The following is an 11,711-nucleotide window of genomic DNA, read 5'->3' as shown; positions in this document are numbered from 1 at the left end:
ATAATACACAGTTTTATCTCAAACCACTAAACATATAGTACCAATGTAAACTTAAATTTAGCACATCTTTTGCATGATATTTATAATAAATTTTTAAAGTAATAACACAGCAAAAAGGTTTAATTTCAGTGTTTCACAAGCCCTACACAATATAACTGTATTTAATAACTAGTGTACATATCTTTTCCTTCTAATCCTTCACTCCTAACATTTTCATCTAATGACAAAGATGACTATGAAACCAGGTGACATTAAAACTTTATTGCCTTCCTTTTATTTTCCAGCCACTTTTCTAACCTTGTACATCCTCATCCTTTTCACCAAGCTTCTTCCACTACCGTAGCCTTTGGTCACGTTATTTGACCAGTCGCCATTATGGACCTAAAAGCATTTCTTGCAATGGCTCTGATGTGAGCCAAATTCCACACCATGGGGAAGTTGCTCAGCTGTCTTTATGGACAGAACAACCAAGTATCAAGAGTTTTTAGATGTCTTTGTACAGTAACACTGTAATGGTTAAGACTAAATCGTGAGATCAAAATTGCATTATATGATACGTTAGCTACATGTGCTTCCTCAATGACTTATAACTTCTCCTAATGTTTAAAATGATGAACTAAAATTATTAAAAATATAATCTAAGAGGTCTTATCCATGACCAAATGGGATGTCTACTGGTAACCTTTATGAAGTAAGCACAATAAAATTAAACCATTGTTAATCAATAACTCTCTTGAGTCATGGGAAATGGTGATGAAATCAAAACACTGCCTACAGATTAAGAGGAGAAAAGTAAGCTACTTTCTTTCATTATTTCAAATATTATGTAATTCATTCAAAGATATTGTCAGTATACCTGAGAAAATTGATTTAGGACAGCCGGGTTGTTTATTTCCTCCATTTGGATAAAAATCTATGTGTCCCAAGGGCTCTTGAATGCCTAAACCTGGGAAGAAAAGCACCCAAGAATCATAACGTGTATATAATCAGGTGAGTAGCTTGTGTAAAACAAAATATCGTGTAAAATCCACTGAAAGTAACTCTTTAAATATTAGAACTGAAAATAAAATAAGCACTATTTTTATAAAGATAAATTTTTCTGCTATAAATTCTTCATGAAAAGTACATTTCGTTAATTTAATATATTTGCCAGCCACGAGTTTACTATGGGTCAGTCACAGTTTTTTGTACAATGAACGTGTAAGTGAAAAAAGAAATAGAGCAAAATTCCTTACAGTGGAAAATACTTTTTTTATTGGAAGGAAACCATAATAAGCAAGTAAAAATACACTATGTCAAATAATAATAAGTGCTATGGGGAACAGTTAAGTAGAACAAGAGGACAGGAAGTGTCTAATGAGGGTGGTATTTTCATGTTTAAGTCATTTGGTTAAGGAATTTGCCACTTGAAGACGCTGGAGTGGAACTAAAATGTGAAGGATGTGAGGCAGTGAGCCCAGGGGATATTTGTGTGAGCATGCTTGGGGTATTCATAGAAGCCAGCATGGCTAAAGCCTAATCTGTAAGACAGAGCTTCAGAGCAAACGAAGCCAAGTCCTACAGGGCCTTTTCCATCAGTGTGATGATTTGCTTTCATTTTGGGTCATAATTCCTAAGACCTGCTGGTGCTAGATTCACTAACTGTAAAAAAATCTAAAAACTAAGCTGCCTCAGCTGAAGTTGTTTCAGTCAGAGTGACATGAAACAAATAGCTTTGATTCAAGGGCCTATGTAGCCCTGTAGATCCTTACAGCACTGGTGAATGTACAGATTCTGAGCCTATTACCAGCATATAAGTCAGAGAAGCCTTAACAATGAAAGGATTAGCAAGGCCCAGAATACTCAGGATGTGATTTGATATAAAATTGTGCCACCAAATAAGATTACAATGCTTTACTCCGGGTCACAAAAGATTTCCTACAACATAGTGAACTCACAAAAGAGATCAGTAATAGATTTAGCATAAAACAAATACAAACACATGGGTCTGACAAAAAGGGTTTAGATGCCACAACTTGACTTAGTTCTAGGATGTTAAAAGAGCCTCTAGTGAGTTGTTAGAAGGACATGAGAACACTGGGCATGTACACTGAGGTTGGGGAGAGGGGAGAGGAGCACTGTTTAATGCCTAAGGAAAGACAAAGGACAACCTAGATGAATTCATGACAAGTCCCCTTCTAGAATCCAGGGAAGCATATGTATGACTTGATTGGGACAGTGGTGAGGATATGCTAGACAGTCTGTCTTAACATCCCATCATCCTCTTAGCTTGTGGAATTTAAGCAAGGAAAGGCATGCTTCCCAAATAACCAAAAAGTTTTTAAAACAAGATCAAAAATTAACAGTGTTAGAGATCTGTTAAATGTCCTCATATATGAACTTGACATGGAGTTCCAAGACTAGTGGTTTCCAGTTTGGAACCATCATTTTCTCCAACCTGCCACTGAAAGGCACTGAAACCAATAGGACTGCTGAAGAATCCAGGGGAGCAAAAGAGATTTGCCATTAACTTACAAGCAGCCCTTGATTCAGTTGTACCACATCTTTGGTAATAAACGGTCTTGTCAAGCTTTTTAATTTTAGGAATGTGGCTTCTTATTTGGGTTTTCATTTATATTTTTTTCTTACTGACTTTAAGAACTTCTTATATGTTTATTGCCTATTTGGAATGTCTCTTTCACAATGTCCTGACTTTTTCTTAACTAGGTTATATCATCTTTATTATTGGCTGATAGTGGGTTTTTATCTCTTTTCCTGCTTTTTTTTTTTAACGGCTTGCTGTTCACATTCTTAAATTCTTTATGACATTTTTAATTTGTATATAATCTGACATTTTAATCTTTTCATTTGGGTTAGAGGTTTTTGTGCATTTTGGGAAAATATTATTCATTATTCCAGTGTTATAAAGGTTTCAAAAATAACAGCCCATAAACCATTTATTTTCCTTTCACATTTATGCACACCACAAGGAAAGAATTTTTGTGTTTCATATGAGTTTGAAGTTTTTTTTCAACCTCAGAATCCAGTTGGCTGAAACAGAACCACTTAGTTACTGATACTGGTTGTGTCTTCTCTTTTTGTTCTTTGTTTCTTGTCTCTGAGAATTTATTTTTAAAAGAAATGTATGAAGTTCAATAATTCTATGTTCCTTTCATTATGTGAAAAGAAGGCAAAAGTGATATAAATAAATTTTAAAATGATAATTAATTTTTATCATTTCTAAAGTGCAAATGTTGGATTTTTAAAGCATCTGCAATTCATAATTTTTATTCAAGTAATCTTTTGGTATGTTTAATATTTGCTTCTTTCTCTATTTCTATGTGTTTATTTTGCTTAATTCTTAACTTTCTAAGATAGATGCTTAGATTATTGATTTTCAGCCTTTCAAAATAGTTTTATTCAAAACTATACATTTACTTCTAGCCATGGCTTTTTGCTGAATCAAAAAATTAATATGCAATACATGAATATTATTCAATTCAAAATATTTTGTATTTCTATTATTATTATAGTATTCATTAGTTATTTTAAAATGCTTTTTCACTTTCAAAAATATATTGATTTTAGTTATACATTTGTTATTTATTTGGATTAAGTGCACTAAAGATAGAGAAGATTATGATTTCTATACTTTGAAATATTTGAGAATAGATTTAAGGTTCAGTATATGCTGAATTTTGGGTAAAATAGCCATGTGTGTTTCAGAAGACTGTAAATTCTTCAGATCTCAGATGTAATGTTCTATTAGTGTCTATTATATCAATTGTTTTAATTAAAATTATTCACTATGTGCAGTTGCCTTTTAGCAATGTGTTACTGTCAATATTGCATTACATATTTTGAAGCTGTGTTATTAGGTACGTACAAACTGGAATTGTTATATCTTCCTTAAGAATTCAACGTTTTACTACTTTAAAGTCTGTCCGCATTTTTAGTAGTTTATGTAATAAAATCAATTTTGTCTAATATAGATTGACCACCATTTGGAGGATAATATTTGCATATATTTTTTATCACCATTCTACTTTCAAATATTCAGCTTCCTTGTTTTTATATATGCCTTTACTAAATAAGAGTGGGGTTTTAACTTTTTAATAAAGTGAGACAACCACAATATTTTAATTCAAGCATAAGGCTATTTATCTTAACTGTATAGTTGTGTTTAATTTTACCATCTTATTATCTACCTTCTATTTGTTTCACCTGTTGTATGTATTCTTTCTCTTTTCCTGCCTTCTTTTAGGCTTCATAAAAAGTATATTCAATTTCTGTCCTTGATTAGCTTGAAAGTACCCTTTTATTATTTTCTTGCTAGATGCCCTAGAGATTCAACATGAATACTGAACTTATGAACATCAAATATTGAAGGTCATTTTTACCTTCTTATATACAATGAAACAGAGAAAGCTTGAAATTCATTTACCACCTGAAATCATATGCCATTTTTAACTTATTTTAATTATCTATATATTTAAAGTCCCATAAAACATTATTAACAGTATTTTATGATATCGGCATAAGTTTAGATTTAACTAGTTCATTGTTCTTTCCTCCAAAATAGCCATGACCTAAGAATAATTTTCGTTCTGGCTGAAGAATACCTTTCTGCTCATGACTGTTTGAAGAGTAACTTTCTGCTCATGATGGTTTCTCTCCAGTTTAAATTTGTCTGAAACAAAATACATGTATTGTTGAAAGAGATTAGGATACTATCTTAGCAGTTGTTTCTATTCACCATATGGTAGCAATCATTCTGGTGTTTACTAGATTCCATTGTTTCTGTTGAGAACTCTGTTATAACTCTGGTCAAATTTATTCATCTTCTTTAAATAAATGTGAATGCTTTGATGATGGCCTTTTCTGCAATTTACTATTATTCATCTCAATGGAGGTTAATCTTTATTATTTTTCTGACTGAATGGAATTAATTGGGCATTTTTAACTTGTAGAGTGATTCTATTAGTTTGGGAAAATTATGAGATAATATATCTTTAAATATTGCTTCTGTTCCGTTTTTCTGCCCTTTTATTCTGGAATTCTAATACAACATAATTTACCTTCTCATTGCATATCCTATACATCTCTTAACTGACATTCTTTGGTACCCATGTGCTTCAGCCTAGAAATTTACTTTTCACCTACTTTTTAGTTCACTCACTCACTCTCTCTTTATCTATTTCTAATTTTCTGTTAAATCGATTCAATAGATGTCAATTATTTTACTTTTTATGGTAAGAATTTTCATTTTTCAAATATAATTAATAATATTTATATTTTCTGTTAAAATTTTTAGTCTTATCGTCTACCTTTTTAAAAATATTAATAGCAAAAACCACAATTACTTTTGCACCAACCTAATAATAAGCACATTTTCTTTATAGCCAGTGTATAACTGGAGGCCTATAGTTCTTGTTTATTGACTGTTGTTTCTTCTAGTTCTCATTCAGGTTGTGTTGCTCCAAGTGTGTGTGGTTATCTTGGATGCTAAACATTTATTTTAAAATGTTTTCATAAAGATAATTTGAGACTAATTATGTGAATTACCTACAAAGAAGGCTACTGTTTGCTTCTGTCAGATAACTAGGAGCTCTAACAATTCAGAATGTACTTAAACAAAAACTCAGTAAATGTGCTTTTGAAGGGGCAACTCAGATGACTAGAAGCTTGCTATAGACCATAAGAAGGCTGGTTTGTTCAGCTTTACTCAAGCTCCTATAATGTCCTTTGGAGTTTCAAACAAGAATAACAGATGAGATGTTTTGCAAACCCAATATGAGGATTTCAAAAGCATCTATCTTTTGGGTACTGGACTGATCATTTTCCCCAACATCTCAGCAAGAATGTTTGCCCAAATTACCTAATCCACAAATCTGTAAGGTCACATGGCATTTTGAACACCAACAACTGAATAAAAATAAGGATTATTGACAAGTAGAAAATGGAATCATTGTCTAGCATTCAAGGAAAAGGCAATCTACCAGGTAAGTGCTGAGTCCACATATCTCATTCAGAAATTTCTCAGGACAAGTACATATGCAGCATCAAAAGTCTGTTTCTTATTTGTGATAGTCCTAAAAAGATCAATCAAAAGATCAATCAAAGGGTCCAACTATGTGGCCTCTAGTGGCAGGTTAGTTCTAATAGCTTGCATCATCAAAAGATGTTAAGAATATAAGACAACCCAAGACAGTTCATTAGGATAAGTAAAAATTGAAAACAAAAATAATAAAAAGTATGAACAGCTAAGTCAAAAATCCATAGGCAGAATTGAAGTTAGAGTTTCAGAAAGAATTCAGACAAGAGACTATGGATGATTAATTAGCCAATAGGTATGTTGTGTGTGGATGTGCCAAGTTGATGTAAAGAGTCAGAGATAATAAAGACATGAGATGTTTGGATATTACACTAAAACTATGACTCCCAAGGCTTTGACTGCTTATAGAAGTAGGTGAACCTAAATTTCAAATAAGGAGCAAAATTGTTACCATTGGAGTCTCAATCTATTGACATGTAGTCATGGGGGTTGAAAAATTGTGTCTATGGCATTTATGTATCTCACCAAAACAACAACAACAACAACAATAATAATAATACTAACAATACTAATATGGTAGTATAGATCACCACAAGATAAATTCAGGGTAATAAGGGAGCAATGATATTACCTGGATGAAGGCACATAAAGCCTCCAGAAATAAGGAATTAGGGGTGGTGTTAGTGTCACTGCCCTTGTCTCTATCTTAGCACCAAACCCTCTCCTGATTCAGTTTATAAGAATAATATGTTAGTTAAGGGCATCATCTGGAATCAAAACATGTGATGTCAAATTATGACTCTACCACTTACTGACCTTACGCCCTTTATTCTGGTTTCCCCAACTGTAAAGGGAATGATAGTTGTTATCTATGTAATGGAAATTTAGTAGAATTCACTAATTAATTCATGCAAGCACTCAAAACACTGCCTAATATATAGGAAGTACTTGATAAATATTAGTATTAACAAATTCAAATCAGGAAGACCATGAGGACAATCTGTTTTTTAAAACTGTTCAACACACTCTGGCCAAAAGTCCAATACTCTGTTAGAGATTTTCAGCTATGATAACTAAAAACAATAGAAAAAGTATTTCCTTACATTTAGGGAATACTATTCTCTATTTGTGGCTGAAATGCTGTGTTCAGTTCTAGTTGACATATATCACAGCAAGAAAATAAGTGGGGAGAATGGTAACCTAAATATATCAGGAACGTTAAACATGGGGGGAAATGTGATCAAATCAATAAAACTGTCAACAGCAATGAAAGGAATGACTCTTAGTTATCTATTTCAGTCTTTTAGAATGACATGATACATCTTGAAACCTGAAGGAAGCAAGCTGAAATCAAAGAGTGCCATTTGACAATGCAGGAAATCACTAACTCTAAGAACTATTGCTTGGGAAATTGTATCATTCTATAATTACAGGGTTAAAATCATTTTATCCATGATGGTTTTTCTTATGCTCTCCTCTTGCCCAGGGTCTACATTCCCCTCTTCATTTTCAAATAATTAGATAATAAATCCTGATTTCTTACCATTGGAGTCAGAATGGATGACATCCACAAACTTTGCATCAGTGTAATCTAATCTGCTATATGGTGGTTTTCTGGAGAACCTTGGCCCAGCAGGGTCAAGACCTAAAATGCAAGATAGAAACTATCAGTCTAATCAAGTCTGCAGAGCTCATTATAGTGAATAGTTCCATTATTATTACATTATATACATAAAAAGCATTGATATTTTTAGTTTAAACCTATCCAAAAACATATTTAAAAACAAATGAAAGTGGATGAATAGCAGGTATCTTCATTATTTGAAAAATAATACTAACCTTCAGAGCTTTTCAAGTTAAGCCACAGCAAAACATTGTAGGAATTTTTGGAGAATTTTAATGTAAGAATGAATTAGGAGTAATACAGTAGTTTATATTAAATAATAACTACTCCTCCTGAAGGAAAAAAATAATGAATACCATCTGGTCCTCTCTTGAACTCTGTACCTTGCTAGTTCACTCTGGATTTATCTGTAGATAGACCTGTAAAGCTTTTTTAGATGCCAAATATGATTTGGGATACAGGATAAATCCTATTATGATTCATTTCTCATAAGACTTTCTCATACACTCTTAAGAAAAGAAAAATATATTTTAGATTCCATAGAGTCTGAATACTATTTGTAGAGTATTTTAAATTCTAAATAAAAATTCTAGACTCATGACTTTCTGGGGAGTGTCAAAAAGAGGAGAGAGAAGATAGGATTCAGTTTCTTGAGAACATCTATATAATGAAGAGACAATCATCTTAAAAAGATATTTGAAGGTGAAATATAATGTTTCTCATCTCAAACACTTCTATTATCTCCATTTTATTTAACCCACTTTACTGAAAGAGACAGAAACGTCTTTCTTCCTGTAAATTATTCTGATGTAGAACCTCCACATTTGGTGGCCTGTTAGTCCCTGATGGTTGCCTGGTATTTGGATCCATTCAAACCAGACTAATAAGTGCAAATACAATTTCAAGTATAAATTGAGCAAGTGTGGTTGTTGAAACAGAATGGGCCTTAAGTACTAAGGAACTTTGTATAAATAAATCCTGGCTAAACTGTTACTTCTTGACCCTCCTACATTCATTCAGTTAATTGTTTTCACACGTTTGATAATATTAAAACTGATTAGAGTAAGGATATGCTCAAGGTTTGTAAAGTTAACTATCTACATGTTTTTCACCTCTCTCCCCCTTTTTTGAAATTTAGCTAAAGACACTACTACCTTTTTTCAACACTTAACATTATTATAAATATTCTATGGACATAGATATAAATAATTGCTTCCTCCCCACCCCCCCTCAATAAAAAGGCACATTGGTTGAAAGGAATATTATCCTCCTATTCCTAAAATCACTACCACTCATACAGGAAAGAATGAAAATCCATGTCATCCTTATTAGGTGACTAAGCTTTCTGGATGCAGTAACTTTGTTATGGAAATATGAATGGGGACCCAGAGTCCCTTAAATTGGATACAACTCCTGATTCTTTTGTAGTATTCAAGTAAAAATTTTTAGAGAGTTGAAATGCATCAAAATTTGTGATAACTATGTACAAAGTTATATTCCTAGTTAATACATAAAGCATTTTTATTTGATGGGTCATATTTACTTCTGTATTCTTATGATAATATTTCCTTAAAATTTAGCTGGGACTGCAGAAATAGATATTTTTCTCCCATTTCCTTTTCAGTAACTTAAAGCTCTGTTGAGAACTTAACAAGACTTTAGAGTCTAACTAAAACAAAACCAATATTTGAATATAACATAATAAAAAATAAATGTTTGTACATAATTTCTATTGCTTAATTATTGTACCCATTAAATTTTAAGCAGTGTCTGGGTGCAGTGGTTCACACCTGTAATCCAAGTACTTTGGGAGGCTGAGGCAGGCAAATTACTTAAGGTCAGAAGTTTGGGACCAGCCTGAACAACATGGTGAAACCCTGTCTCTACTAAAAATACAAAAATTAGCGGAGCATAGTAGCATGTGCCTGTAATCCCAGCTACTTGAGAGGCTGAGGCAGGAGAATCGCTTGAGTGCAGGAGGTGGAGGTTGCAGAGAGCTGAGATTGCACCACTAAAACTTCAGCCTGGACAACAGAGTGAGACTCAATCTCAAAAAAGAAAAAAAAAAAAAAAATAGCAAAGTAACTTCTGATGCTTAAACATACGATAAAACACTACTTTTATAAAAATAATTTTACCTGTTATTCTTCCAAGTTGACCATGAAATATTTTTCCAACAAATCCACTGATATGAGCCCCTAAGCTCACACCTATGAAATGAAAATTGTCAAGAGATGCACCATGCTTCTGCAATTAAAGAGACAGTCTTAACAAACAGTACTCATTTCAAGTAATCACAAATCATGCCTCCCTCATATAGCAACATTTTAAAATTCATTATTTTTTCTGGCTTAATTCATTTTACGGTTATAGGGAAAGATACTTTATAATTTCTAAACAACTATATATTTATTCCACTTTTGCCATAAAATATTTGATTTTTCTTTATTTATTTTTAACATCATTTTCTTATTTTAAAATGGTATCATCTCATGCAGGACAGTATATACAAAATACAATTAATTAGCAAAGTGTTTTATAATAAACATTTCTAGGTGCTTACTTTCTGCTAGCTACCTCAATATGTGCCTTATAACGTTTATATTTAATACTCCCAATTTCATTATGTTATTCATTTTTATCCTATTACCTAAAACTGCCATTAGTACCTACTAAATGCAAAATAAGTAACATTGGATCAATTATCATTTTATTAAGGAAACACTGTCAGAAATAACAACTTGCCCAAAGCCACATTGATTAAGGAAAAGATGGAATCCAAGCTGCTGTAGTCTGAAAGTTTGGATCTCCCTAAAATGCATAATCCTCAAGGTGATTATGCATTTTATATTTATATTTGGATATGAGGTCTTCTTGTGGGTTGAGAGATTGTGTTATGAATGTGGAACTCTCATGAATGGGATTAATGACCTCTGAGGTCATTAATAGATAGAAGAGACCTCTGAGGGATCTCCTTCAACTTCTACCATGTGAAGACATGGTGAAAAAAAGGCATCATCAATGAACCAGGAATTGGGCCCACACCAGACACTGAATCTGCTGATGCCTTCCCCTTGGACTTTTCAGACCCCAGAACTCTAAGAAATAAATTTTTGTTGTTTATAAGCTACCTAGTCTATGGCATTTGGTTATGGTAGCCAAAATGGACAAAAACACAAGCCAAGATCTGACTTCAAAATGTATGCTAATTTGCCTTCTTGTTTTACCTACTCAGGTTGTGTCAAAAACCTTAGAAAGTTTCACAAAAGTTGAATAATCATTCTCACTTCAGAGATAATATAATCGAGTTCATGGATTTTAGGTGACTTCTCTTGATCATAAGCTTAGTGATGCAGTCCAATCTTCCAAGGCCAAGGTCTGAATACCTCTTAGTCTAAGCTCCAGGAAGGGACATTAGGCAACTACATGAGGGTGTATTTCCACCACGCTCTCAGGGGGCGAATGTGAGACTCATGGTCCAGCCCACACAGTGATGTGCCTGATGGCTTGCATAAGATGTGGAGCACTTGCCACAAATGAAAAACTGGACTCAGGCTTTTAAGGCACAAAGTTATGATTTTCTTCAGATTTCTCATAGCCATGCCCCAAAGCCTGAGGGAGTATCTCTCTAGACTCCAGTGGTGCCGATCTTTTAAGTCTTCCTCTGTAATATAAATCCTCTGTAAGTAAAGGCACTGTTAGAAATTTATCTAATATTACAAATTTTCGTAAGTATTTCTATTTAACGTTCACATTCTCCGCACTTTGAGGCACACATATTTATTAGTTGAGAAAAGACCATTATCATCAGGAAAAATCAATGATGTAATTAATAGTCTATTGGTAGGAATGGTTGAGTCAATTAACTCCTCTGTCTCTCTACAGGAATGGTATAGTTGTATCCAAATTTGGGGGGTGTAAAACTAATAATGAAAGTCAATTTATTCAATGATTACTAAATGTCACCCATTGATTAAGCACATATATAATTCAATATTCATGTAAATATTTTTACAACATTTTGTTATTTGTTTTTTTTTTTTTTTTTTTTTT

At 32.9% G+C, this 11,711-nt stretch overlaps 1 protein-coding gene across 6 annotated transcripts in view; it reads right to left on the bottom strand.

Annotated features, from left to right (window-relative positions):
• The window catches only part of LIPI (lipase I), a 48,291-nt gene that overhangs the window by 29,350 nt on the left and 7,230 nt on the right, over positions 1 to 11,711 (bottom strand). For 4 of the 6 annotated variants that reach the window (XM_017539414.2, XM_017539450.2, XM_017539424.2 and 1 more), the window contains exons 3-5: positions 9,797 to 9,905; positions 7,578 to 7,679; positions 857 to 946 (exon numbers count right to left, since the gene is read on the bottom strand). In XM_017539414.2, coding sequence (XP_017394903.1) covers positions 857 to 946; positions 7,578 to 7,679; positions 9,797 to 9,905 — 301 coding nt within the window. The remainder of the gene's footprint in view (positions 1 to 856; positions 947 to 7,577; positions 7,680 to 9,796; positions 9,906 to 11,711) is intronic. The other 2 variants (XM_017539432.2, XM_037742690.1) reach the window with 2 other exon arrangements.

This window comes from Cebus imitator, unplaced genomic scaffold, assembly GCF_001604975.1.
Source record: "Cebus imitator isolate Cc_AM_T3 unplaced genomic scaffold, Cebus_imitator-1.0 Scaffold7, whole genome shotgun sequence".
NCBI lineage: Eukaryota > Metazoa > Chordata > Mammalia > Primates > Cebidae > Cebus > Cebus imitator.
The sequence above is the reverse complement of the archived record's forward strand: the minus strand, read 5'-3'. Positions and strand labels throughout refer to the sequence as shown.